General features: G+C 47.2%; 1 protein-coding gene across 1 annotated transcript in view; it reads left to right on the top strand.

Moving 5' to 3' along the window:
* Nucleotides 1-26,750, top strand: part of LOC142243700 (uncharacterized) — a 58,806-nt gene extending 32,056 nt beyond the window's left edge. Inside the window, exon 3 of the mRNA XM_075315870.1 lies at nt 24,585-26,750. Coding sequence (XP_075171985.1) covers nt 24,585-26,170 — 1,586 coding nt within the window. The 3' untranslated portion in view covers nt 26,171-26,750. The remainder of the gene's footprint in view (nt 1-24,584) is intronic.
* Nucleotides 26,751-27,146: the final 396 nt, after the last annotated feature.

Raw genomic sequence — 27,146 nt, 5'->3', positions numbered from 1 at the left:
CGGTGAGGAGTCACCACTATATAAAGCAGAGAAGAGTCACGTTCTCCTCGTTCTCAGGACCGGACAGTTCTGGGCTGGAGATTTTGTTTTGTGTTTTCTCGATTTCTTCAGCCGTCGATTCCCCCATTCAGATAAATACAGATGATATCTGATGATAATGTGATAGCGCTATATGTGATAACACCGCTGTGCTCCTATAATATGGATGTAAGATATAGTGGGAACATGGAGGGAAATAGGATTATGTGCCCGGGGCCGGTATCTTCATCATCTGCTGTCACTGCTGATGGGGTTTGCCGCACTGCTAATTTTGACCAATTTTGGGACTATGGGGCCTTTAGCGGCTGTTACATGTATATGTAGAGATGAGTGGATCTGACAAAATTAGAATTGACCAAATTGCACACATTTTCCAGGGAAATTTAAATTGCTGGGAAGATATTCTCCAATAATTAATTATGCTCTGAAGTCTCTACAGACCCCAGAGCAAAATATAACATGTAAAAATAAAAATCCTCCTCCCCTCACGGCTCAGCTTTTGGTCCCTCTGCTTCTCACCGTCACCCATTCGGTCCTCGGCAGATCTTATCGCTGCCGAGCGTTGTATCCGCGGCTTCTTCACTCTATTCCAGGAGAATAATGAGCCTTGGCCGTTACTGCACAAGCGCCGATAAGGAGGTGACATCAGGACATACATTATGACATTGTGTGGAAACATCCCTGTCATCATCAGAGCCAAAGTCTCGGCCTAGCGAGAAAAGGTCCAGGGATTCAGCACTTGGCGGCTGTAATAAGAATATGCAAAAAGGGCCGGATGTATGACGGCGAGGAGCAAAAGAGGCAAAAAGGTCAGGACCGGATGGATGACTGAGGAGCTGAAGAGGGAGAACGGTGAGGACCGGACGGGTGACTGAGGAGCGGAAGAGGCAAAAAGGTCAGGACAGGACGGGTGACTGAGGAGCGGAAGAGGCAAAAAGGTCAGGACCGGACGGATGACTGTGAGGTGGGGAAGTGGGAGAACGGTGAGGACCGGACGGGTGACTGAGGAGCGGAAGAGGCAAAAAGGTCAGGACCGGACGGGTGACTGAGGAGCGGAAGAGGCAAAAAGGTCAGGACCGGACGGATGACTGTGAGGTGGGGAAGTGGGAGAACGGTGAGGACCGGACGGATGACTGTGAGGAGCGGAAGAGGCAAAAAGGTGTGCGATGAAGTGAATGTAAGTGATGATTTTTATTATTAACCTTTTGATCACCTTTTATGGAGCAGAACAATGGTGGCTGGCAGCACTTTACTGATTCCGCGCTTAAAGAGTAACTGTAGTTTGCATTTTTATTTTACAATCAATATTACACGTGAAAATAAGCAACTCTGTAATAATCTTATCAGGGAAATTTGCTTCTTTCTCCTCCAGAATTGATCGGTCATTATCAGACGTCTCAATTCTGAGGTAACATCTGCATTCAGTGAAGACTTTCCCATTACTGAGAGGAGATGGCGGCTGTTACTGAGGAGATTCTATCACAATGAGAGGAGGGAGGAGAAAGTACTGTATTTTTCGTTTTAGAAGACTTAAGGCTTACACACAACGATGTCGCTAGCGATCTAGTTAGCGATGGGACACGCCAGATCGTAGATACGATTTGCCAAGATCGCACATAGGTCGTTTTGAGATCGGCGCTACAAAATCGACCTATGTGTGATCTCGGCAAGTCATATCTACGATCTGGCGTGTCACATCGCTAACGAGATCGCTAGCGATATCGTTGTGTGTAAAGCAGCCTTTACGCCAAATTTAGAGAGGTAAAACAAAAAGTGGGGAGGGTCCGTCTTCTATTCCGGTAGTCTTACCAGAGGGGGCGGCGGTGGAGCGGTGTCACAGGAGGCATGAGCGGTGCCGGAGTAGGGCGATGCTGCAGTTGGGGCTGTGCTGGCTGCGGTGGGGTCTGTGCTGACTGCAGGCGCCGTGCTGGCTGTAAGGAGCAGGGCTGTGCGGCGGGTGTCAGAGATGCTCTGTCGGCGGACCGTGCTTCAAAGAAATGGCACCCGGAGTTGGCGCATGTGTGCCGCCCCACGCATGCAGCAGCCTGCTGCTTGGATCCGGACCCGCTATGTGGCTCGAGTGATCCTCTGGACCCGGGGGTCACGCAGACACTCCAAATGAAAAAGGGGGATGTAGTTGTACGGGCTTGGCCGTATTCAGTTCGTGATGCCACCCACGGTGCGTGGTGAAGTGGGACACCACCACTGTTGGTGTGGGACACCACCGCTGCTGGTGTGGGACACCCGGGGGAGATGTAGTGGCAGCTGGATGTTAACCCCTCCGTGGGTAGGTATGGTTGCCCCAGGGGCCAGTGTTTCCGTTCAGGGTATGGCGATAGCAAGGGCTTGCACGCCCGGACGTACCAGGGGGTGTTTGGTTACTCACAATTAAATGAATAACACGAGTCTTTTGGTAAACCAAGGTGCAGGTGGCCGGCTGCCACGGCCGGTTGTACTCTGGTCCCCCACCGGGGCTGGTGGTCAGTCTTTCCCCTCTGCACTGTTTGCTTGTGTTGGACTTCCTGGTATGGAACGCGGGAGTCCGCTCCCGGCTTGTTGTGTATCTGAGGAGCCATGCCCGTCTGACGCTGACCCGTGGGATCTACAGGCCCTGGCGGTGGCCCTATCCCTCTCTGTGGGTGGCTGTCTACTTTTCAGGACTTAGGTTGGGACAGGACCTAGAATCCTGCCCTCAATCAGTTAATTAACTAAGCCGTTGGTCCCGGTCCTGGCTTCAGGGTCCGAGTACCCCCTCTGTGCATGGTTTCCGGGTCGGGTCTCTGGTGTCGGTACCGGCGGGCTCCAACCCTGTCCCGGTCCACCTCGGATCTCCGGCTGCTGTCTTCCCGTCGCCTGCCGACGGAGACCACCTCTGCCTCCTAGCCAAGGCACCAGGGCTCCAACCCTGGCACCGTTCAACTTGAGCTTCCCCTCCTGCTGGGGCTACACCTAGCCCCCAGCCTCCACTCCTCTCAATTTGAACTCAGCTCAACTGAACTCCACTGAATTGTTTGTTTTCCCGCCCCGGGCTGTCTAGACCCCTAGGTGGGCGTTCCCTACCGCCTGGTCCCACCCACTGGTGTGTCTGTCTTGCCCTGAGGGGGGTGACTAGGGTTTCAGGTTGGCTGTATAGAACGCTGTGAGGGAAGGTGTTAAGCGGGGGCATACTCTGTGTGACCACCTGGTCGCGCCAGGGCATCACATTTGCAGATTGAGCTCTCTACTCAATGACAAGCAGAGATCTCATCTGCGCACACACCACCTCTGGGCGCCATTTTCCTTATGTCCGCTGCTGGGAGATTAATGGGCCAAAGGCGGCATGTGTGCAGATGCGATCTTGAGCCGAGAGCTCAATCTGCGCATGCGCTATCTCCGGGCACCATTATTTGACACACGCACCGCCGACCGAGCATCTAACCTGCTGCACAGCCCTGCTCCACACAGCCAGGACAGCAGCAAAGTTACAGTTTGTCTTAAAGGTGCAGTACATGTAGTTCTCAGCACAGGATACACTCAGTATTGTGCGTATGAGCGGAGGCCTCGTATCCTTGTGAAGCAGCAGTTTCTCTCCTCTTGGGGCGGCTGGAGCACATATCACGTCACTTTCTATTGGAGACATTCTTATTCACAGTCCAGGTAAAGCTTCGCTGATGGACGGGACTTCACGGGTCGGTTCCATGTGGTGACACTGGCTGTATGGAGTTACCCACAGGTTTAGGTCTACTGTTCCCTATTGCAGGGGGTGAGAAGAACAAAGTGGGGTGGAAGTCATGTTGTACTGGTTCTTGCTGGAGATGTATAAAGAAACCAGTATAGAGGAGAACCCTTGTTCAGCTTTATTTTTCCTGACTATATGAAGCTTCACTCAACTATATGAAGAAAGAAAGATGTCACCTCAGCATGGACTGGATAAGATTCTCGAAGTAGTAGTCATACCTCCCAAAAATACCGGATTCAGTGGGACCGTCCTGATTTTAGGGCTCAGTCCCGCTGTCCTGCCATTCACTGCTCTTGTCCCGGCTCCTCTTCTCACTGTATAAATTAAACTCTCTGTCCTGGTTTCCCGGAACAAGAATCCGAGAACTCATTATCTCTTTGTCCAGGAATCAGCACTGGCATTGAGACAATGCCTGGACAGAGAGTTTTGGGAGGATTTGGTCATCTTGACTGGTATTGTAGGCAGAGAACCAGAAGCAGATTATTCAGATATACAGTACAGACCAAATGTTTGGACACACCTCATTCAAAAAGTTTTCTTTATTTTCATGACTCTAAAAATTGTAGATTCACATTGAAGGCATCAGAGCTATGAATTAACACATGTGGAATGAAATACTTAACAAACAAGTGTGAAACAACTGAAAATATGTCTTATATTCTAGGTTCTTCAAAGTAGCCACCTTTTGCTTTGATTACAGCTTTGCACACTCTTGGCATTCTCTTGATGAGCTTCAAGAGGTAGTCACCAGAAATGGTCTTCCAACTGTCTTGAAGGAGTTCCAAGAAATGCTTAGCACTTGTTGGACCTTTTGCTTTCACTCTGTGGTCCAGCTCACTGCAAACCATCTCGATTGGGTTCAGGTCTGGTGACTGTGGAGGCCAGGTCATCTGGCATAGCACCCCATCACTCTCCTTCTTAGTCAAATAGCCCTAACACAGCCTGAAGGTGTGTTTGGGGTCATTGTCCTGTTGAAAAATTAATGATGGTCCAACTAAACGCAAACCGGATGGAATAGCATGCCACTGCAAGATGCTGTGGTAGCCATGCTGGTTCAGTATGACTTCAATTTTGAATAAATCCCCAACAGTGTCACCAGCAAAGCACTCCCACTCCATCACACTTCCTCCTCCATGCTTCACTGTGGGAACCAGCCATGTAGAGTCCATCCGTTCACCTTTTCTGCATCGCACAAAGACACGGTGGTTGGATCCAAAGATCTCAAATTTGGACTCATCAGACCAAAGCACAGATTTCCACTGGTCTAATGTCCATTACTTGTGTTCTTTATCCCAAACAAGTCTCTTCTCCTTGTTGCCTGTCCTTAGCAGTGGTTTCCTAGCAGCTATTTTACCATGAAGGCCTGCTGCACAAAGTCTTTTCTTAACAGTTCGAGAGATGTGTCTGCTGCTAGAACTCTGTGTGGCATTGACCTGGTCTCTAATCTGAGCTGCTATTATTAACCTGCGATTTCTGAGGCTGGTGTCTCGGATAAACTTATCCTCCGTAGCAGAGGTGGCTCTTGGTCTTCCTTTTCTGGGGCGGTCCTCATGTGAGTCAGTTTCTTTGTAGCATTTCATGGTTTTTGCCACTGCCCTTAGGGACACTTTCAAAGTTTTCCCAATTTTTCGGACTAACTGACCTTCATTTCTTAAAGTTATGATGGCCACTCGTTTTTCTTTATTTAGCTGCTTTTTTCTTGCCATAACACAAATTCTAACAGTGTATTCAGTAGGACTATTAGCTGTGTATCCACCAGACTTCTGCACAACACAACTGATGGTCCCAACCCCATTTATAAGGCAAGAAATCCCACTTATTAAACCTGACAGGGCACACCTGTGAAGTGAAGACCATTTCCGGTGACTACCTCTTGAAACTCATCAAGAGAATGCCAAGAGTGTGCAAAGCAGTAATCAAAGCAAAAGGTGGCTACTTTGAAGCACATAGAATATAAGACATATTTTCAGTTGTTTCAAACTTTTTTATTAAGTATTTTTTTCCACATGTGTTAATTCATAGTTTTGATGCCTTCAATGTGAATCTACAATTTTCAGTCATGAAAATAAAGAAAACTCTTTGACTGAGGTGTGCCAAAACTTTTGGTTTGTGCTGTGTGTGTGTGTGTGTGTGTGTGTATATATATATATATAATATAATATAATATAATAATATTATTCAGCCCCTTTAAGTTAATACTTTGTGACGCCACCTTTTGCTGCGATTGCAGCTGCAAGTCCCTTGGGGTATGAGTATCAGTTTTGCACATCGAGAGACTGAAATTCTTGCCCATTCTTGCTTTGGAAATAACTCGAGCTGAGTGAGGTTGAATGGAGAGCATTTGTGAACAGCAGTTTTCAGCTTTTTCCATAGATTCTCAATTGGATTCAGGTCTGGACTGTGACTTGGCCATTCTAACACCTGGATACGGTTATTTGTGAACCATTCCATTGTAGATTTTGCTTTATGTTTGGGATCATTGTTTTGTTGGAAGACAAATCTCCGTCCCAGTCTCAGGTCTTTTGCAGACTCCAACAGGTTTTCTTCAAGAAAGGTCCTGTATTTGGCTCCATCTATCTTCGCATCAATTGTAACCATCTTCCCGGTCTCTGCTGAAGAAAAGCAGGCCCAAACGATGATGCTGCCGCCACCATGTTTGACAGTGGGGATGATGTGTTCAGGGTGATGAGCTGTCTTTGTTTTACGCCAAACATATCGTTTGGCATTGTGCCCAAAAAGTTCGATTTTGGTTTCATCTGACCAGAGCACCTTCTTCCACATGTTTGGTGTGTCTCCCAGGTGGCTTGTGGCAAACTTTAAAGTACATTTTTTATGGATATCTTTGAGAAATGGCTTTCTTCTTGCCACGCTTCCATAAAGTCGAGATTTGTGTAGTGTACGACTGATTGTTGTCCTATGGACAGACTATCCCACCTCAGCTGTAGATCTCTGCAGTTCATCCAGAGTGATCATAAGTCTCTTGGCTGCATCTCTGATCCGTCTTCTCCTTGTTTGAGATGAAATTTTTGAGGGACGGTCTGGTCGTTGTAGATTTGCAGTGGTGTGATGCTCCTTCCATTTTAATATGATCACTTGCACATTGCTCCTTAGGATGTTTAAAGTTGTGGAAATCTTTTTGTAACAATGGCCAATGCGACCAATAGCCAACAAGTTTCTATAGTCACGTTATCTTCATCAGGTTGAATTCCACCTGATGAAGATAACATGACTATTGAAACTCGTTGGGGCCGTAGAGGGCAATAAAGGTTTTATTGTTTTACCTACTAAAGTTTTAATACTTCTAGCGCTCTGAGAGACCGATCAGTTTCCTTATCTACTATATTAGCAGAACGGAGGGCACGGGTGGGGTGATAGAGATGAGGTAGGAGATATAGGGCAGCGCGGAACTGTGGAGAGCTTTGTGCGAGAGAGTGATAAGTTTATATTAAACTCTGTAGCGGATAGGCAATCCGTGCAATCACTGGAACAGAGCAGAGCCATCGGTGAAGCAGGTGGAGAGGAAAATGATCCTGGCTGCATTCAGGATGGATTGGAGAGGGGAGAGTTTAGTAGCAGGTAGACCAATTAGTATAAAATTACAGTAATTCAGGCGAGCATGAATAAGAACGACACTTTTTGCAGAGTCAACGGTAAGAAAAGGTCAAATTGTAGAGATGTTTTTGATGAGGATGTGACATCAACGAGCAAGTGAACAAATGTGGGGAGTGAAGGAGAGATTGGAGTCAAATGTAACCCCAAGACACCGGACGTGCTGCTGGGATGCAATGGTAGAACTGTGCCGCCCCAGGCTCGGTGGCAGCTGAGCCGCTTGGGTCCGGACCTTCAGTGGATGGCTCGAGGGTCTCCGGACCCGGGTGTCCTGCTGTCACTCCGACCAAAAGGGGAGGGATTGGTGTTTTGGGGGACGTAGGTGTACGGCCGGAGCCGTGTTTACGTTCGTGACGCCACCCACGGGATGTGGTGAAGGTAGACACCACCGCTGCAGTTACTGGGCACCCGGGGGAGATGTTGTGCAGCAAGTTGTTAACCCCTCCGTGGGTAGGGATGGTGGCCCCGGGACCCGTTAGGGGTAGAGTTGGGCGGTGCAGAGAGATGGGGAGCCGGAGGGCACTGATATACTCACTAGTAGTAAACACACGAGTCTCTGGTAAACCAAGGTGATGGTGGTCGGTGCCCGCAGCCGGCTGCAATCTGGTCCCCCACCTGGTTGGTGGTCTCTGCCTTTCTCCTGCACCTGTTTGTGTGATGGTGGACTATCTGCGCTAGCAACTTCAGGAGTCCGCTCCCCGGCTTGTGGTCGCCTGAGGAGCCCTTTGCCCGCAGACGCTGTCCCGTGGGATCACTCTGCCGTGGAGGTGGCTTTCTATCCCCCTCGTTGGGCTGTTGCCTTCAGTCGGGACTTTGGGTGGGACAGGACCTATAGTCCTGGCCGCAATCAGTTAATTAGCTAGCCCCCAGTAGCTTCTGGACCTAGCTGCAGGGTCTGAGTACCCCCCTTTGTGCTCCGGTTTCCGAGTCGGTTCCCCGCCTCCTGCAGGCAGAGGCCTACGTCTGCCTCTTAGTCAAAGGCACTCGGGCTCCCACCCTGGCACCTGTCAGTCTGCTACAGGGCTGTCACACAGGCCTGACCTCCTCCACTGAACTCTCAAACTGAACTCCTATCTTTTCCCGCCTCCGGCCATCCAAACTCCTCGGTGGGCGTGTCCAACCACCTGGCTCCGTCCACTGGTGTGTCCATCAAGCACTGAGGGGGGTGACTAGGGTTTTAATGTTTGGCTGCTGTCACCTTGTTAGGGCCCCGCATTACACCAGCTTCCTATCTGTGACTACCTGGTCCGGCCAGGGCGTCACACTCCCCCTTAGTTAACCACAGACCGTCCGCGGGCTGTCCGACCACCACCGTTTATTTTCTTTAACTGGAAAAAGATAAAAGAAACATATTTACAAGTATAACATTATTTACATTTTCAAGCATATTTGGCTTTCTTCCCTTGTGGGAGGCATGTTACTTAAACGTTGCATAACATTTTTATTAACCGGGAACAGTACGGGACCGGGTCCTTTTCATTTTGCCCATCCAAGCAAACCTAGCCCTGATGCTGCCTCTAAGAATCAGGTCAGTACCCTTTTCTCCAGTCCAGGAAACGAATTCGGGTCTGGGTATTGCCCACACGGGCCGGGTAGTAAGTTCCTTACCCGGCAGTCTCTCTCAGAGGCCCCACATCCAGGGGACCACTGACCCAGAGGGTAGTCACAGGTTTCCTTGGTGACGGGACCCCGGCCTCCTCTGCCGCAGGCCCTTCCTCCAACAAGCCTCTCCGGAGACTGCAGGACATGAAAAGGGTGGTCAGGGATAAAACACTGGATTCTCTGCCGGCATGCCTTCTTAGGGCAACTTTCCCACAGTCCACCACAGGGCAGCACGGGTTCCCAATGCCACCATAACTCACAGGCGACACTGTCCATAAAGATCCCGTCTTCCACTGCCTGAAGCGCGGGTACGGTTACTCCTCCAGACCGGCTCTGTCAACGGGAACTGTCCTTACTCCAACTCATCTTGTCGTCCTCCACCTGGGGCTCCGACCCCTGATGGTGCCCTCTGAGGCTCCGACCGCAGTGGCGTTCAACAAGTCGGACAAGATCCTCCTTCCCTTCCACCCTGTGTGCCGGATGGCGTCTCCCGGGAACTTGGGGACGTTCAACAAAGGGTATGAGTCATTATATCAGGAGCGGGTTCTTTAAAACTTTTCAACTTTAACTTTTAACTTCGTGGGTTAACTTACGGATGCGGCTACCACTGCAGAGGACCATACTGCGCCACCCTCTGCCGGGACACCGGGCTCCCCTTCCAGGTGCAATACATCCCCGGGCTCTGGACCTCCAACGGAAACGGTGGCGGTGGTAGCGTAGACGGCACAGCTTCCTCCAGGAGCTGTGCTACACAGGGCTCGCTTGTCGCAGTGCTGACGGATTCCAGCTCCCAGCTGAGGAGGGAGGACATGGGGGTCTGCTTAGCTTTGTCCTGGCGCGGCACGGCTGATGCGACCCTCTGTTCCCGGGCCCACACCACGGCAACCATCCTCCGGTCTTCCGCCTTCCAGTCGAGCACCTGCTGCAGCATTTGTGCTCTTACCCGGACGCAGAATTGCGCCAGCTCCTGCTCCAGTCAGGCAGCGGTTCCCGCGTGTAGCTGGTTTGGGCTGCGGTCCTCCGCATCAAAAGCCACTCCGCGGAGACTTCCTGTTCCAGCGCTGAGGATGTAGTGGTGAGGAACTCCTGCACCTACAAGAGATCATACTAAGAATCACAGACGGATCTGTGCCCATCCAACACCCCAAAGACACAGCTGCTGTGGGATAGCTGCCTATGCAAGAGACTCCCTTTGAAAAAGCTGGGTGAGAGACAGATTGAGGGTCTGGCAGATGCACTGGGGTAGAGACCGGAGGATCCCCTGACCCAGGACTCCTGCTGTGGAGACTGCTGCTGCTATCCCTCGCTCTGGCCAGATTATAGTGAGGAAGACAGAACACAGCAGTGCTGGGCTGGAGTCTGCTATTAAGAGCTGAGGCCAGAGACAGAGACTGAATCAGGGGTAAGTCGGGGTGGTCCACGCTCCCCTCCCCCGCTCGGGTAGCACAGATCACTGAACTGCTGGTTGAGGTCCCCACTGGTGTCCCACTGCCCCCATAGACTGTGCTAAGTAGTGCCCTCACCTGTGCTGAAGAGAGAGTCCTGTGCTAGAGATCTGGATGGCAGAGATAGCTGCATAGTGAAGTTTTCTGGGCGGGAAACCTCCATTTTTTTATTTATTTTTTTTTCTTTGAAAACTCAGACTGCTGGATCCCCGGGAAGCAGGAAGTGAGACATCTAGTGGGTGAAACAATATAGTGCATCTCACACAGAGCCATCTGCAGGATACTGCCTCCCTCTGGTGGCCATCAAACATAACTGCATCTTGCAAATTGATTGCTGGCTTCTGAAGCAGCTGAAAGTAAGCCACTCATATACTAAGACCCTCACACTATAATTTATTGTCTCCCCTCGTTAAAGAGACAGTGCTTTTGCAACTTACAGATTTGTGATTTATGGAGCAGTACCTCCTACGTAGTGCACAAAAAATGGACTACTCTGGCGTAAGAGACAGGGCCAGCAGCGAAGGAGAGGAAGAAATGGCACCGAGCCCCCTGGAAGAACAAGCTCCTGTTGATATATCTCAACCGCTTCACAATGCCTTTATGAGTGAATCTGCCGAACACTCTGATAGCAACAAAGAAGTTGGCACGTACATCCAAACGGTAGACTTTAAAACAATGGCAACAGAGGTTGCAGCTAATATCATGCCAGAGATCCAGAAAACCATAGAGAAAGCTATCCAGAATGCCCTCCACAACTTTCAGGGGCAATTAAACAAACATAAAGGACAGATAGAGGAGTTGGAACAGAGAGTATCGTCCCTGGAAGAAGATAACAAGCAACTGTCCTCACAGTTAGAGGAAACGGTCGCAGAAACGAAACGCCTAGCGGACAAGGTTGAAGACCTCGAGAATAGGTCCAGGCGGAGCAACCTGAGAATGGTGGTGCTATCTGAAGCGGTTCCCGTAGCCGAACTTCAACACTTATGTGAAAGAGATCTCCCGGCGGCTCTGGGAATTAATAGAGGCTGTAGAGTCGAAAGGGCACACAGGGTGGGCCCAGACTTGCGCTCCCATGCCCAAAAATCTGGTGATCAGACAAGACCACGCCAAGTGATCATGACATTTTTGGACTACAACGACAAGTTTGACATAATAAGGGCCTATAGAAAGAGAAGCCAACCATTGATCATAAGAGGAATGAAACTTCTTCTGTTCGAGGATTATTCTGCAGATGTGGCCAAGCGATGAAGAGCTTTCAGCAAAATATGTGTGTCTCTGCATCAAGCTAGGAAGAGCTTCACACTTCAGTACCCAGCATTACTGAGGATTTTCCAAAAAGATGGTGTCAACATTGTCTACAACTCGGCAAGAGACGCCGAAAGAGACATTAAAAAAATACTGCAAACGGCAAAAACTGCAGAGAGAAGAGGAGACCGAGAGGGGGACAACCGAACAATGTCACCGAAATCCCAGAGGTCAACAGGTCGTAATAGGTTAAGCAACCCAGTGATAACTTGTGAATGGTGATGTAGTATATACCCTTACCCACTTTCCCTTAAAACGGTCTAGACTCTTATCCGAGCTGTTTGTGAGATAATACCAAGACAATGAATGAATGAATGAATGAATGAACTTTTTTTTTGGGGAGGAGAGGACGTGGGGGTTGGTGGGGAAGGGGCCTGGAATGGGTTATATCATGTCATGTGGGGCCTGCCATGCCAGAGGACGCTTGTTCACATCATCTCAATCTCCATCTGGGGATGTGTCCTGTGGTTTGGTGGGGGAGGGGGTGGAGTGGTCTGTTTAGACAAATTGTGAGGGAATAGTTGGGGGATACGGATGTCGTCCTGATTGATATTCCCTACATTTCATGTGGTGTAGGTTGAGTTTCTCTAATATGCTTGTGTAATCAACCACTTTCCCAATCTCAGAAAAAAGTGAAGTCCATAGCACTTCTGGTAGTGTGCGCAGTTCGGAACACGCCACAGTGTATTTCGAATTTAGAGTTATTGTTGCCCTAGGATATTTTTCCTTGTTGTGTATTTCTTGTTCTTTTTTTTAACACCTTTCTTCTTTCAGGAGTCACAGACTCCGCATGCTGTTTAACCCTTCCACAAGTATCAAGTATCTGATAACAGGTAGTAACCAAAACTAACAGGGACTCCTATGATTGTTATTTCCTGGAATGTAAAGGGTCAACGATCTCCGAACAAAAGGTCTAAGATACTGAGGCACCTTAAACGATTCTCCCCAGACATTGTCCTACTTCAGGAGACTCACTTAAGGGAAGAGGATTTTTTCAGGCTTAATAGATTCTGGGTGGGGACAGTAGTGGGATCGGCGGCACAGGGTAGACATGCAGGGGTAGGGATTTTGTTCCACCGCAACTTCGTTTTTAAATTATTGTCTCAGGAGTGTGACGACCAGGGGAGATGGGTACGGGTCACTATAGACCATGGAGGAGAGACCTATTCTATATATAACATTTATAGCCCTAACGGTTCAAACAAATCCTTTTTTGAAGATATAGAGAGAAAAATTGTCCTGGATAATTCTCCCTTGATAATTACTGGAGGTGACTTTAATACGGTACATAGGATAGAGGAAGATAGAAGGAGTCAGGGTAGGACCCTCCAGAGAGAGGAGAATGCACTCACCTCTCTACTTAATCAGACTGGACTGAGGGATGTCTGGCGCTGGCTGCATCCTGATGCTAGAGAATTTACTCACTTTTCCCATGTCCACCAGTCCTGGTCGAGAATTGACTACCTCCTGACCTCTGAGAGTCTATTAAACAGGTTGAAGTCGGTCGAAATTTTTGATTTGGTTATATCAGATCATGCCCCAGTGGGTATGGAACTGACGGACAGGGTGGTCAGGGGAACAGATTTTATATGGAGGTTTCCAGCCTTCCTGACAAAGGACGAGGGATTCAATGACAAATTGCGTTGCTGGTGGGATGAGTTTGTATCTGACAACAGAGAACACGTAGATGAAACTGTTCTGTTTTGGAACACTGCAAAGACGGTGCTGAGAGGCAGAATTTTAATGTACGTTCTTCCCTTAAGAAAAAAGTGAAGGAGGGGTATTCTAAATCGAGTGCAAAACTCAGACTTGCCTACACAGAGTTCCTGCAGAACCCCTCAACTCAAAACAGAGAACATTGGAAACTGACCAAACAAGAGTTTTAGACGTGGATAGACAGGAGGGAGCAGGTGTATAGATCTAGGCAAGAGGTTGAATTGCTTAGATATGGCAACAAAGCGAGTAAGCTTCTGGCGAAATTGGCAAAGGGACGTTTACAAGTATCACCCATAGTCAGAATAAAAGATGCACAAGGAAAGGTAACCTCTGATCCCAAAAAAATAAATTCAACTCTACAAAACTTTTATAAAGATCTATACAAACTCTCACACACAAATACGACAGAGGGTAGAGCCTTCCTCCAAAGCTTATCTCTCCCTAAACTCACGCAGGAGCAGCAGGATGTAATTAATGCAGACATAACTGAAGAAGAGGTGAAACAAACTATAAATCATCTTCAAAATGGAAAGGCACCCGGTCCTGATGGGTATAGTGGGGAATTTTACAAAGCACTCAAGGAACAGGTTTCCTCGGTATTGACTACTTACTACAACAACATTTTGACAACAGGAGATATTCCAGGTAGATCCAAGGAGACGTATATCAAAGTAATTCCAAACCATGGCAAAGACCCCTTGGAGGCTGGTTCCTATAGACCTATTTCACTTATTGACTTAGACCAAAAGATTATATCCAAAATAATGGCTGACCGCTTAGCAATGGTGCTTCCCCAACTGGTGAAGCCAGCTCAGGTGGGATATGTTAAGGGAAGAGCTGCAGTTAAAAACATAAGAAAAGTCTTGACAGTGCTGGACGAGGTAGGACGACAGCCGCATTTAGAAGACAGACCAGCCCTCCTAACTCTTGATGCAGAGAAAGCATTTGATAACGTTAGTTGTGAGTGGCTGGGGGCGACGTTGGACTCATTCAATTTAAAAGGCAAATTTAGAACATTTTTGAATGGGGTCTACAATAGTCCTACAGCTAGAGTACACACACCAGGATTCCTCTCTGATTCTTTTCACTTGCACAAGGGGACCAGACAGGGATGTCCAATGTCACCATTGCTGTTCAACCTGGCCATGGAACCCTTTGCTAAATTTATGGAGGAGTCAGATCTATTTGACGGAATCAGAGTAGGCAAAGATAAAGTTAAGATTGCTCTATTTGCGGATGACGTCATACTTTTTTTTTGTCAAGACCACTAGAGCAGCTGAGGAGGATCTTTGACTTTATTCAGAAATTCAGTGAATGGGGCGTGGCCTGAGCAGCATGTGAGGAAGACCTGTGTAGAGACAGCTCCTGCAAAAAACTCCTGTATAATCCTGTCCAGCTGGGGTTAAAGTTTGTTTTACTGCTTTCCTGGAGTGGTGACCTCTCCTAGACTGAGGGGGCTTCAAAGACCTGAGTGATATGACCAGAACTCGGGCTGATAAGAAGCGCGGGACACAGGCCACACTCATGGACGCTGGAGCTTCATGTGGGGGCAGGGCGTCTGATGCAATAGCTCGCCTCAGCAAGTTTGCACGAGATCAGCCTGAGATACCTGGAGCTGTTAAGCAGTGTGACCTCAGCGTGGAGGAGATCCCAGGACAAGAACTGATGGAGGAGGAAGAGCAGCAGGGAGCTGTGAGTATGTTGGCTGCTGCCAGTAATGTGGAGAAGGGGGACAACCTTAGAGCTACAGATGAAAACACAGATCCTGGGAGAGCAGAGCCCACCCTCAGTGATGTGCTTGCAGCAGTAAATACCTGCAACAATATGCTAGCCACTTTGAACATACAGATGGGAGGAATTAAAATGGACATTTCATCTATCAGGCACGAGTTGCAGGGGGTCAATGTACGGGTGGGGGCCCTGGAAGACCGGGTCAGTGCCACAGAGGATAAGCTTCCCCCTCTGACTCGGGACCTTGGCAGAGCAATCCACAATATCTCATTGCTTAGGGCTAAGGTGGACGATCTAGAAAACAGATCCCGCAGAAGCAATCTCCGACTGGTCGGGGTCCCAGAAAAGGCAGAAGGCAATAATCCAGTAGCTTTTTTTGAAATGTGGCTCCCCAAGACTTTGGGTATGGATCTGTTTTCTCCTTTCTTCACTATTGAGCGGGCACATAGGGTCCCCACTAGACCCCCACCACCAGGGGCACCCCCTCGTCCTATCCTCCTCAAGCTACTGCACTTCAGGGACAGGGACACTGCGCTCCGCAGAGCCCGGGAGATTAAGGATCTGGCTATTGACGGCCATAAGGTCTCACTGTACCCGGATTTTTCCACTGAAATCCAGCAGAGGAGAGCGCAATTTATTGATGTCAAAAAACGCCTGAGGCAGCTGCAGATCTCTTACTCAATGCTCTACCCTACCAGGCTGCGAGTGGTGGCGGATGGTGGGACAAAGTTTTTTGACACTCCAAAGGATGCAGCCGCATGGCTCGATACCAATGAAAAAGGACTGCGCAGAAATCACCGCTGAGGATTATTGCGGATTCCTTGCTGTTGGACTTGCTGAGGTGAACGTGCTATGTTTCCCAGCTGGAACACTTATGGACGGTTGGCAGGAGCCACCCAGATAGGTTACTATGCAGTTGATGACTGTTCAGGAATTTAAACCGTTATGTGCTCTTAGGGTTATGTTTAGCCCCACTTCCCTCTGTTTGAGAGGAATGTCCTGGTTTACTGTGTATGTTTTTATGTTGTTTGACCTTTTTGTTTTATGCACCTGTTTGGTCTATGCTCATCTATGGGAACTGCTGCAGATGGGTCCGGAGGTCCCCGCTTGCTGCCCCCTGCTGTTACATATGTGTACTCACCCTTATGGCGAAGGAGGTTAATATAGTGGCCTGGAATGTGCGAGGATTGGGTGAAGCCACTAAAAGATGTGCAGTTTTTCTGTTTCTACAGCAGCTTAAGCCAGACATAATATTCTTATCAGAAACGCACTTGGTGAAGGAGCGGCTCCACTTGCTCCACAAAAAATGGATAGCCCATGAGTATCACTCTGTATATACCACACATTCCAGGGGGGTGAGTGTCCTGATACACAGGACAGTGCCGTTTGAGTGTCTTAAAGCTTCTGTGGATCAGGAGGGTAGATTTGTATGTCTTTACTGTGTCCTTCATAATGTGCGCTGTGTTCTAGTTGCAATTTATATTCCGCCGCCATACACAGGGGAACCATTGAAACGTATTCTCAATTTTGTTGCTTCCCTCCCTGAGGTCCCCACCCTATTAGTAGGAGACTATAATAATTACTTGCACCCGTATTGGGATAAGTTACATACAGGGAATATCTCAGTGGGGGCGGCAGCTACATCCCTTGCCAGACTGATGGAGGAGGTGGGATATGTAGATATTTGGCGTATTAGAAACCCGCAGGTCCGGCAGTATTCATGCTATTCTAGTTCTCATCATTCACTGTCCCGGATTGACCTGGCCATTGGAAATGCTCAGCTGCTGCCTTGTGTAGCTTCAGTCACGTACCTGGCCAGGGGGGTGTCTGACCACTCCCCACTACAGGTCCGTCTAAGGCTTGGGGACCCGTACCGGCTGGCGGGGATACCTTGGCGGCTCAACCCTTTTTGGATACAACTGATAGGGGGCACTCTGACTGACACTATACGGGAATATTTTGTGACAAATGACGGTACGGCATCTAAACATATAGTGTGGGACGCAATGAAGGCGTATGTTCGTGGGACATATATTAGGGAAATTTGCACCCGAAAGGCGAAAACAAGAGAGCGCACTAAGTATCTGACGGACACTTTAGGTGATGCAGAACGACTTCTTATATCTAACCCTACAGATGATGCCAAGCGGGACTTAGAGAGGGCACAGAGAGCTCTGAGAGACCATATGACTTCCTTGGCCACTAACAAACGCTTTTTCCTTAAGCAGCGGTACTTTACGGAGGGGGAGAGTGTGGGACATCTCTTGGCTACAATTGCTAGGGCGCAGGAGGGATTGACCTATATCACCAAATTGAAACTTGACACTGGAGAGGAGGTGAGGGACAGCGGGAGGATTGTGGAGGTCATGCAACAGTATTACACCCAATTATACTCCTCTAAATCGCATTATGGGGATGAGGAACTGCGGGACTTTGTGGAGGAGATCACTCTCCCCAGTCTGTCAGATAGTGAGAGAGATTCCCTGAATAGAGATATAGACCTGGAGGAGCTGGAGGAGGCGCTCGGTCAAATCCAAAATGAAAAGGCCCCAGGTGCGGACGGACTCCCGGGTGAATTCTACAAATTATATACCCATCTGCTGCTGCCAAGACTCTTGGATGTGTTCAGAGATGCTGAGGAGAAGGGATCCCTCCCTGCATCCATGAGGGAGGCTATTATTGTTCTGATTTTAAAACCCGGGAAAGATCCGACCGCGCCTGACTCCTATCGCCCAATCTCGCTGCTTACATTAGATATTAAATTAATCGCTAAAATTCTAGCTAACAGGTTGTCCCGGGTGATCACGTCAGTGATCCACGAGGATCAGACTGGATTCATCCCCAATAAATCTACTTCCATTAATTTGCGACGTTTATTCCTGGGGATACAGCTAAGTTCTGAGGGGAGAAACAAGGAGAGAGCAGTCCTGTCATTAGATGCAGCCAAAGCCTTTGACAGTATTGAATGGAATTTCCTATGGGTAGTTTTGGAGAAATTGGGTCTTGGCTCCAGATTTATTGGCTGGGTCAAATTGTTATATGCCTCTCCGCGGGCCAGGATTCGAGTTAATCGTTGTACCTCCTCGTCTTTTAATTTGGCCAGGGGCACGAGACAGGGCTGTCCTCTCTCTCCATTACTATTTGCAGCGGCAATTGAACCATTGGCGGCTATGCTTCGTGCATCCGCTGGCGTAAAGGGGTTTGAGATAGGCGGTCTGGAGCATAAGGTTTCCCTCTATGCGGACGATTTGTTGCTGTATCTCAGGGAGGTGGGGACATCGGTGGGCCCAGCAATAAATATTATTATAGAATTTGGTAGGCGCTCGGGACTCCTAATAAACTGGAAGAAATCGGCCCTGCTCCCTATAGATCCACTCCCATCTAATTTTAGTACTCTGGGGCTGCCAATTCCGACGGTGGATAAATTTAAATACCTGGGGATTGTGGTTAGTGCCCGACCGCGTGATTACTACTCTCAAAATCTGGAACCAGTGTTGGCTCAGTTTAGGAACAAGATAGATGCCTGGTGTCGACTCCCACTGTCCCTTATTGGCCGTGCTAATCTACTAAAAATGGTACTGATGCCCAAACTTCTGTATCTTCTCCACAACGCCCCAATATGGATCCACTGCAAATTTTTCCGTAAAATCAACACTTTGTTTCGGGAACTCTTGTGGCAAAAGCAGCAGGCTAGAATCCGCCTTGAGACCCTGCAGAGAGGGAAGGAGGATGGGGGTCTGGCAGTCCCCAACCCGTGGGTTTATTATGTTGCGGCACAGATGCAGCACTTCAGGGGGTGGGGAAAGGATGAGGCATATGACGCTGGGGGCAAATTGGTGAGGGGCCTTGCAGAATGGGGACACCCAGTGGCTTTTTTGGATGCAGGATACTCACCAAGAGGAGGAACATTATATCCAACATTATCATTGATGTACAAGGTGTGGGATAGAGGGAAGCAGTTGCTGGGAATATCAGGAATGACTGAGTACTGGCCCTTATGGCATAATCGTGGACTGGCGGAGCTGCAGAGACTCCCGGGTTGGAGAATGTGGGTGAGCAGGGGGGTGCATCAGGTGTCTCAGATTCTTCAGAATAATATACTTAAAAGATTTGACCAGCTTCAAGCTGAGTTTGGGATACCGCACAGTTCCTTTTACCAATACCTGCAGCTCCGTCATGCCTATGAGACACAGACACGTCGTATGGACATTAGGATAGAGCGGAATCACACTCTTACTGAATTGTTGACATCTGATCGCTCCTATGGTATTATTTCTAGGTTGTATACAGTGATGTTATCTAGACACCTCGACAAATTCCCTTTGCAGGCTAGAGAGAAGTGGGAGAGGGACCTAGGCCCTATGACAGAGGAACAGTGGGGTGAGGTCCTGTCTCAGACTCCAAGCCTTGCTGTATCTGAAGGCCAACGACTGTCACAGCTATTCCTGTTACATAGAGTATATAGGACACCTAGTCTATTGCATAAGATGGGAGTTAGGATGGATGATCTGTGTCCTAGGTGCGGACAGGAAGGTGCGAATCTGATGCATATGATGTGGTCCTGTGGGAACATTGAAGATTACTGGAGGGCAGTACTAGATTTGGTTAGACAAGTTTTCAATATCCGTCTACAGCCAAGACCTATTATATGTATCCTGGGTCTACTGGAGGGGGGGGTGGACTTGAGTTCGCCGGTAATGGTCGGTATTACACGTCTCTTGTACCAGGCTAGGAAACTGTTGGCCTACCACTGGTTGGACCCAGCGCCTCCGGTCATCGGGGATTTTAGGGAAAGAGTAAACGCTATACTTCGACTGGAGAGAGGAGTATACCTTAAAAGAAATGCATTGAAAAAGTTCTATAAGATCTGGGGGGCATGGTTGGATACCCCAGGCCTTCCCTCCTCGGCGTTACTGCAGGACAGAGCGAGCGACCAGGTCCTTCTCCTTCTGACCGGTTAACAAATTTCCTCAAATAGGGTGATATGCGTACTGCTGGAAGGTGTGTGCATGTATATGTGTGTGCATGTATATGTGTGTGCATGTATATGTGTGTGCGTGCGTGCGTGCGTGCGTGTATGTATATGTGTATATATATATAATGTCATAATGATGCTGGGTAAGCTATACTATGGAGAATATATTGGGAAATAATATGCACTTTGAGACCCATATTGAAATGAGACGTGGACTGCGGGTGCATTGTTTATTATGTTATTTGTGTGGTTTTTCTTATTGACTAAAGGTTTTTTCCCTTTCTGTGATATTTCTATGGAGGGAATTATTTTATGTGTTGTATAATTTTGATGTTAAATAAAAATGAACCTGATTTAAAAAAGAAATTCAGTGAATATTCGGGACACAGGGTTAACATCAACAAAAGTGAACTTCTAGAATTAGGAGTCAAAATACCTCAGGAGCAATGGGTCAAGGTAGGTCTGGACCTACGTATCTCAAAGTCATACATAACGTATTTGGGGATAAAGATAGGGAGGAGACCAGATCAACTCTATTCCCTTAACTACACCGCCCTTATAGGTAAAATTTTGGGGGAACTACAACGGTGGCATCACTTACCAATATCTCTTTTGGGTAGATGTCACCTGGTTAAAATGGTTAGCTTTGCCAGGCTCCTATACCCCTTGCAAACCCTGCCCTTGATTTTAAAACATTTAGACATAAATAGACTGAAGAAGGCCTTTACACATTTTATTTGGACAGGTAAAAGACCCAGAATAGCACTAGAAAAACTGATGCTACTGAGAAGTGAAGGCGGGGTTAATTTTCCAAATATACGTGCTTATAATATCGCCTCTTTATTTAGACATGTAGTGGACTGGTTACACGACACTAGTTGCTACTCAAACACCCATCTAGAACGACAGCCGCCCCTTGGGATCTGACTGCTCTTATCCACACTAGACAAGCTAAACTGCCACAGATAGTGAGATCCTCCTTTTTACTAAGGGACACCATAGTATGTTGGAAGATAGTGAGGAAGGCTTTTCAGCTTCCCTTTCTGGTTTCCAAACATATGCCAATATTTGGTCACCCCGAGTTCCCCCAGGGAGCTGAAATTAAGAGGGTCATTGATCAGAGCTGTGACCAGTTGCAGACAGCGGGGTCCATTATGTGCCAGGAGGAAAAACGGATGTCTCCACAGGAAATTACGGACAAATTCAAGATACACGGGAAACATTTCATACAGGTCCTGCAGCTTCATTCTTTTTGTCAGTCCAGACTCAGAAAGTTGGAGAGGGAATCTGTCTCTCATGCCTTAGATGACAGTATAGGCCCGCGCACCCAAACGGCGAGTATCACCTCAATGTACAGCACCATGAGTCACAAATTTGTTAAATTAAAACAGAGCAAAATGTTCAGGACATGGGAGAGGTGGACAGGAGATGAGGGGATAGCGAAGACAATATTACAAGGGTGGGAACGGGTGAGAAAATCCATCTTGTGTGAGAGATGGAGGGAGACTTATTTCAAGCTCATGCACACAGCGCTGTATGGCTTTAACATCCCGCCTTTCCATAGCTGCCCTGGCCGGATTACAGCGTGTCCTAAGTGTGGGGTGCCCTTTACGAATCTGTGGCATGGGGTGTGGGAGTGCACAGAAGTAACAACATATTGGAAGCAAGTAAGGCATCAGATTCAAGCATGTTGGGGAACGAAACTTCCACAAACACCACAGGCTCTGCTCTTCCACCAATTACGCCCCCCCGAATCTGAATCTCAGAGTATGGTACACAAAGTAAAGATTCCTAGAAACATCCACACATTTTTAGTGGTGGCTCTTCGGGCTTTGTTTAGTGAGTGGCTTAAACTAAACACTCCATCAATGGGAGCAATAATATCTCAGATGAAACATCTATTGGGACTGGAACTGATAGAAGCAGAAAGGAGTAAAGAAAAGTCAGCAGGAAAAGTTTTTCCGCTGTGGAAAAAATTCATTGGTTTTCATTATAGTCCTCAGGAAATCCTGAAAATAATTAGCCCTTTCTGCCATACAGAATGGTATTGTCTGGAAGACCTGGGAGGGACGTTGGGGGTTTTGGGACCATCGTTAGACACTTAGCATGTACCATATGGAGATGGTAGTCGACACCATAGCAAGAACATAATTGTGGAAGGGTTCTCACACACATTCTTATTCTTTGTTTGTGATACTACCTTTTATTTTTTTCTTCCTTTACAAGGTTTACAGTTGCATTGACGAACAAATCAATCTCGTGTATGCTGATGTTTACTATATGACCATGGAACTGACTGTTTAATTTTTTTCGTTATGTTTAAAAATTTGAATAAAAAAGATGTTTTATAAAAACAAAAAAAAAGCCACTCCGCCTCTGCCACTTCTGGGCTCCGCCACTTCGGTGGCGGGCACCACTCCGCTCGCCTCCCTGAACGCCGACATTTTCCATCCGCTCCCCCTTGGTCTTTTTGCGGCACTCCTCTCCGGCTTGTAAGTACAGGGAGATGGGCGGCCGGAGGGCACTGATGTACTCACTAGTAGTAAACACACGAGTCTCTGGTAAACCAAAGTGATGGTGGTCGGTGCCCGCAGCCGGCTGCAGTGTGGTCCCCCACCCGGTTGGTGGTCTCTGCCTTTCTCCTGCACCTGTTTGTGTGATGGTGGACTACCTGCGCTTGCAACTTCAGGAGTCCGCTCCACCGGCTTGTGGTCGCCTGAGGAGCCCTTTGCCCGCAGACGCTGGCCCGTGGGATCTCTCTGCCGTGGCGGTGGCGTTGTATTCCCCTCGTTGGGCTGTTGCCTTCAGTCGGGGAGCGGACTCCTGTATTGCAAGTTCAGCAACAACAGGTGCAGGAGAAAGGCAGAGACCACCAACCAGGTGGGGGGACCAGACCGCAACCGGCTGCAGGCACCGACTACCATCACCTTGGTTTACCAGAGACTTGTGTGTGTCAATAATCGTGAGTACAACAGTGCCCTGCGGCCGTGCATCTCCCTGCACCGCCCAGCTCTCACCAACGGGTCCCGGGGCCACCATCCCTGCCCACGGAGGGGATAACATCTTGCTGCGCAATCGCAGCGGTGGTGTCCACTTTCACAAGAACCCGTGGGTGGCGTCAAGAACTTAAACACGGCTCCGGCCGTACAGCTACGTCCCCCTAACACGCCAGCCCCCTTTTCAGATCGAAGTGACCACGGGGCCCCCGGATCCGGAGACGCTCGAGCCACCCACCAGCGAGCCCGGATCCAAGCAGCTCGGCTGCAGCCGAGCGCGGGGCGGGTACACTGCCAGAAGAATTTCTAGAAAAGGGGGCACTAGAAGAAGTACCAGCCCAACAGGAAGGATCTGGTGAATACACTGCAATATTCCCAGTTCTCAAACCTGGGGTGAAAGTGGCACCTGGTGATAGATCTTACCTACCTGAATAACTTCCTAGAAGAGAAGTTCAGAATGGAGACTATCCGATCAGTATTGTCGATTCTTCAAAAACAGGATTTTCTTTCAACCATCGATCTCGAGAACGCATATCTACATGTCCCAATTCTTCCAGCACAGAGCTCTCATCTCATGGCCGTCCTGTGGGGTTCACTAGTGTACCATTTTCAGTTCACCCTCCGTCTGTTTGGGATCTCGGTGGCCCCAAGGATCTTTATTAAAATAACAGTAATACAAAACTCAGACTGATGTTTTGCGTGGACCATGTTGAAGATGCGTATGGCCAACTGTGTGCCGTGATTTTGGCACACGTGTGTTCTCTGTGTGCTATCCATGATGGCACACGTGTGTTCTCCCTGTGCTATCTGTGATGGCACACGGAGTGCAGGAAGGTTTTACTCACCTTTCCCTGGCGCTGCTGCTTACGGGTCCACAGTGCAGTGAATATGCATGAGCAGAAATGAGCGGGCCCGGAAACAAATGACAGCAGTGCTGAAAACAGCAAACGGAGACACGGATGTGTGAAGGAGGCCTTACAGGAAGTGTCAGCCCTGAGCAAAGAGCCTTCTCTCACCATTTCTATGGCAGCTTGTGGTGAGGAGACCGAATACCTAGTGTTCATACCCACACACCAGCCAGTAGATGGCAGCAGAGTACACAGCACAATGCACATGTATCAGTCCCCAGCGTCTGCACCTACAATGCATTATACATCTCCTAACTCACAGCTGCCATAGTAATTCTGGAACAAATCAATAACCACACGGAAACTTTTACCCAGCAGTGGTAGAACAGGTCCTGGGATACTACACTGGGCAATGACCTAGAACACTAGTAGAATTAATTGTTTATGCAATGTTTGCTCCAAGTAATCGGTTAATAATATAATTTTGCTATGTACCTTGCAGTTTGTGTAGGATTCTTTTTCATTTTTTAATATTTGTTGTATTTAGATATATAATATTTAAAATAGATTGTTCTAAAATATCAGTGTTTTTCTTGACAGATGACTGTACCAAGAGCTCTGAAGAACATCTGATATTTTTAAAATATAAAGCAGATGATCATAGTATCACACAAGATGCATCTACACACTGTACCGACATCTCAGATATACCCCCGGTTGCTCACAGCAGAGATCAACCATCCGATGATTTTAATGAAGTATTATCTATGGATTCATCACAGAATGTTAAACAAAATAAAAGTCATAGAAGAAATGTTGGAGGTAAAAGAGCTCCTACAAGGAAGAAGCTATATTCATGTTCAGAATGTGGAAAATGTTTTACTAAGAAATCACATCTAGTTACACATGAGAAAATTCACATAGGAGAGAAGCCATTTTCATGTTCTGAATGTAAGAAATGTTTTTCCCAGAAATCAAATCTTGTTATACATGAGAGAATTCACACAGGAGAGAAGCCATTTTCATGCTCTGAATGTGGGAAATGTTTTACTAATAAGCCATCTCTTATTCTACACCAAAGCTATCACACGGGGGAGAAGTCATATTCATGTTCAGAATGTGGGAGATGTTTTACAAATAAATCCCATCTTTTTACACATGAGAGAATTCACACAGGAGAGAAGCCGTATTCATGTTTAGAATGTGGGAAATGTTTTACAAATAAATCCTCACTTGTTAGACATGAGAGAATTCACACAGGAGAGAAGCTATTTTCATGTTCTGAATGTGGAAAATGTTTTACTAATAAGCCATCTTATATTCAACACCAAAGCTATCACACAGGAGAGAAGCCATATTCATGTTCAGAATGTGGGAAATGTTTTGCTCAGGAAATTGCTCTTGTTACGCATGAGAGAATTCACACAGGAGAGAAGCCATATTCATGTGCAGAATGTGGGAAATGTTTTGCTCAGAAATTTGCTCTTGTTACACATGAGAGAATTCACACAGGAGAGAATCCATATTCATGTTCAGAATGTGGAAAATGTTTTACTAAGAAATCAAATCTTGTTGACCATGAGAGAACTCACACAGGAGAGAAGCCATATTCATGTTCAGAATGTGGGAAATGTTTTACATATAAATCCCATCTTGTTACACATGAGAGAATTCACACAGGAGAGAAGCCGTATTCATGTTTAGAATGTGGGAAATGTTTTACAGAGAGATCCCATCTTGTTAGACATGAGAGAATTCACACAGGAGAGAAGCTATTTTCATGTTCTGAATGTGGGAAATGTTTTAATAATAAGCAATCTTTTATTCTACACCACAGCTATCACACAGGGGAGAAGCCATATTCATGTTCTGAATGTGGGGAATGGTTTACTAATAAATCAAATCTTGTTAAACATCAGAGAATTCACACAGAGGAGAAGCCATATTCATGTTTAGAATGTGGGAAATGTTTTACAAAGAAAGACCATCTTGTTAGACATGAGAGAATTCACACAGGAGAGAAGCCATATTCATGTTCAGAATGTGGGAAATGTTTTACAAACAAATCCCATCTTGTTAGACATGAGAGAATTCACACAGGAGAGAAGCCATATTCATGTTCAGAATGTGGGAAATGTTTTACTCGGAAATCAACTCTTGTTGCACATGAGAGGCTTCACACATGAGAGAAGGTATTTTCATGTTCAGAATTTGATAAATATTTTAAGAATTAAGCTCTTTACAAGCATAAGAAAATTTACAAAGGAAAGGCTTTTATTAGTTAGATTGTATCAAAAGTATAAGATGTTTTTAGACCTTAAATTACCATGATATTTTACCTTCCTTGAGTGATACTCTAGCTCTTAAAAGGAAAGCGCCTTGTTTTAATATTATTGTAAAAAAGTTTCATAATATGTTGAGTGATGAGCGAGCACTATAATGCTCAGGTTCTCGTCTCGAGTAACGCACTTAATGGAATTCAGTAGGAAACTTAAACATTTTTCTGTCAGACCCTTGCCCCTCCCCTGAAAATCACTGTGATCAATGGAAACAGCACTGGAATGGGAACAGCATGGGGAAGATGACTGGACACATCTCTGACTTGCAGGTCACTGCAGAGAACAATGTTGTCAGAGTATTGCACCACTTTTATGGACTGATAAAACATACAAAACTGAAGATAAAATAGATTTTAAAGGACAAAATCTTAAGAAACTTTCTTTCCTGTATAATGACTTGTATAAAAGGAAAATTAATAAAGTGAAAAATCCCACCTCCTCCGCTCCTTAGGCTTTATTCATCGTGCGCATTAGATTTTTGAAATCTCATCGCTTTTGCTGGGACTATAAAATCAGCTTTTAATTTCCACCAAACTCTTGAAAAACACTGCCAAAAACTGCAAAAATGCAATGTTTGAACATAGCCTTAGTAGCTGTGTCATTGCTCACCATATTTCCCCGTTGCCTATGATTACAGTCAGGGTTGGACTGGCCCACAGGAGACCTGGGTCCCCATTGGGCCCACTTTGCTTAATATAGTATTAACCAAAAAGAAGGACCAAAGATCCATATCTGTTTACACATTAAACAACGCAGATTCCACCATGTAACTCATATATGAAACCAAAAAGGGTGTTTCTGCACACAAAAATTTCATCCAATA

This window comes from Anomaloglossus baeobatrachus, chromosome 6 (assembly GCF_048569485.1).
Source record: "Anomaloglossus baeobatrachus isolate aAnoBae1 chromosome 6, aAnoBae1.hap1, whole genome shotgun sequence".
Taxonomy (NCBI): Eukaryota; Metazoa; Chordata; class Amphibia; order Anura; family Aromobatidae; genus Anomaloglossus; species Anomaloglossus baeobatrachus.
Note: the sequence above shows the minus strand (reverse complement) of the source record. Positions and strands in the feature narration are given on the sequence as shown.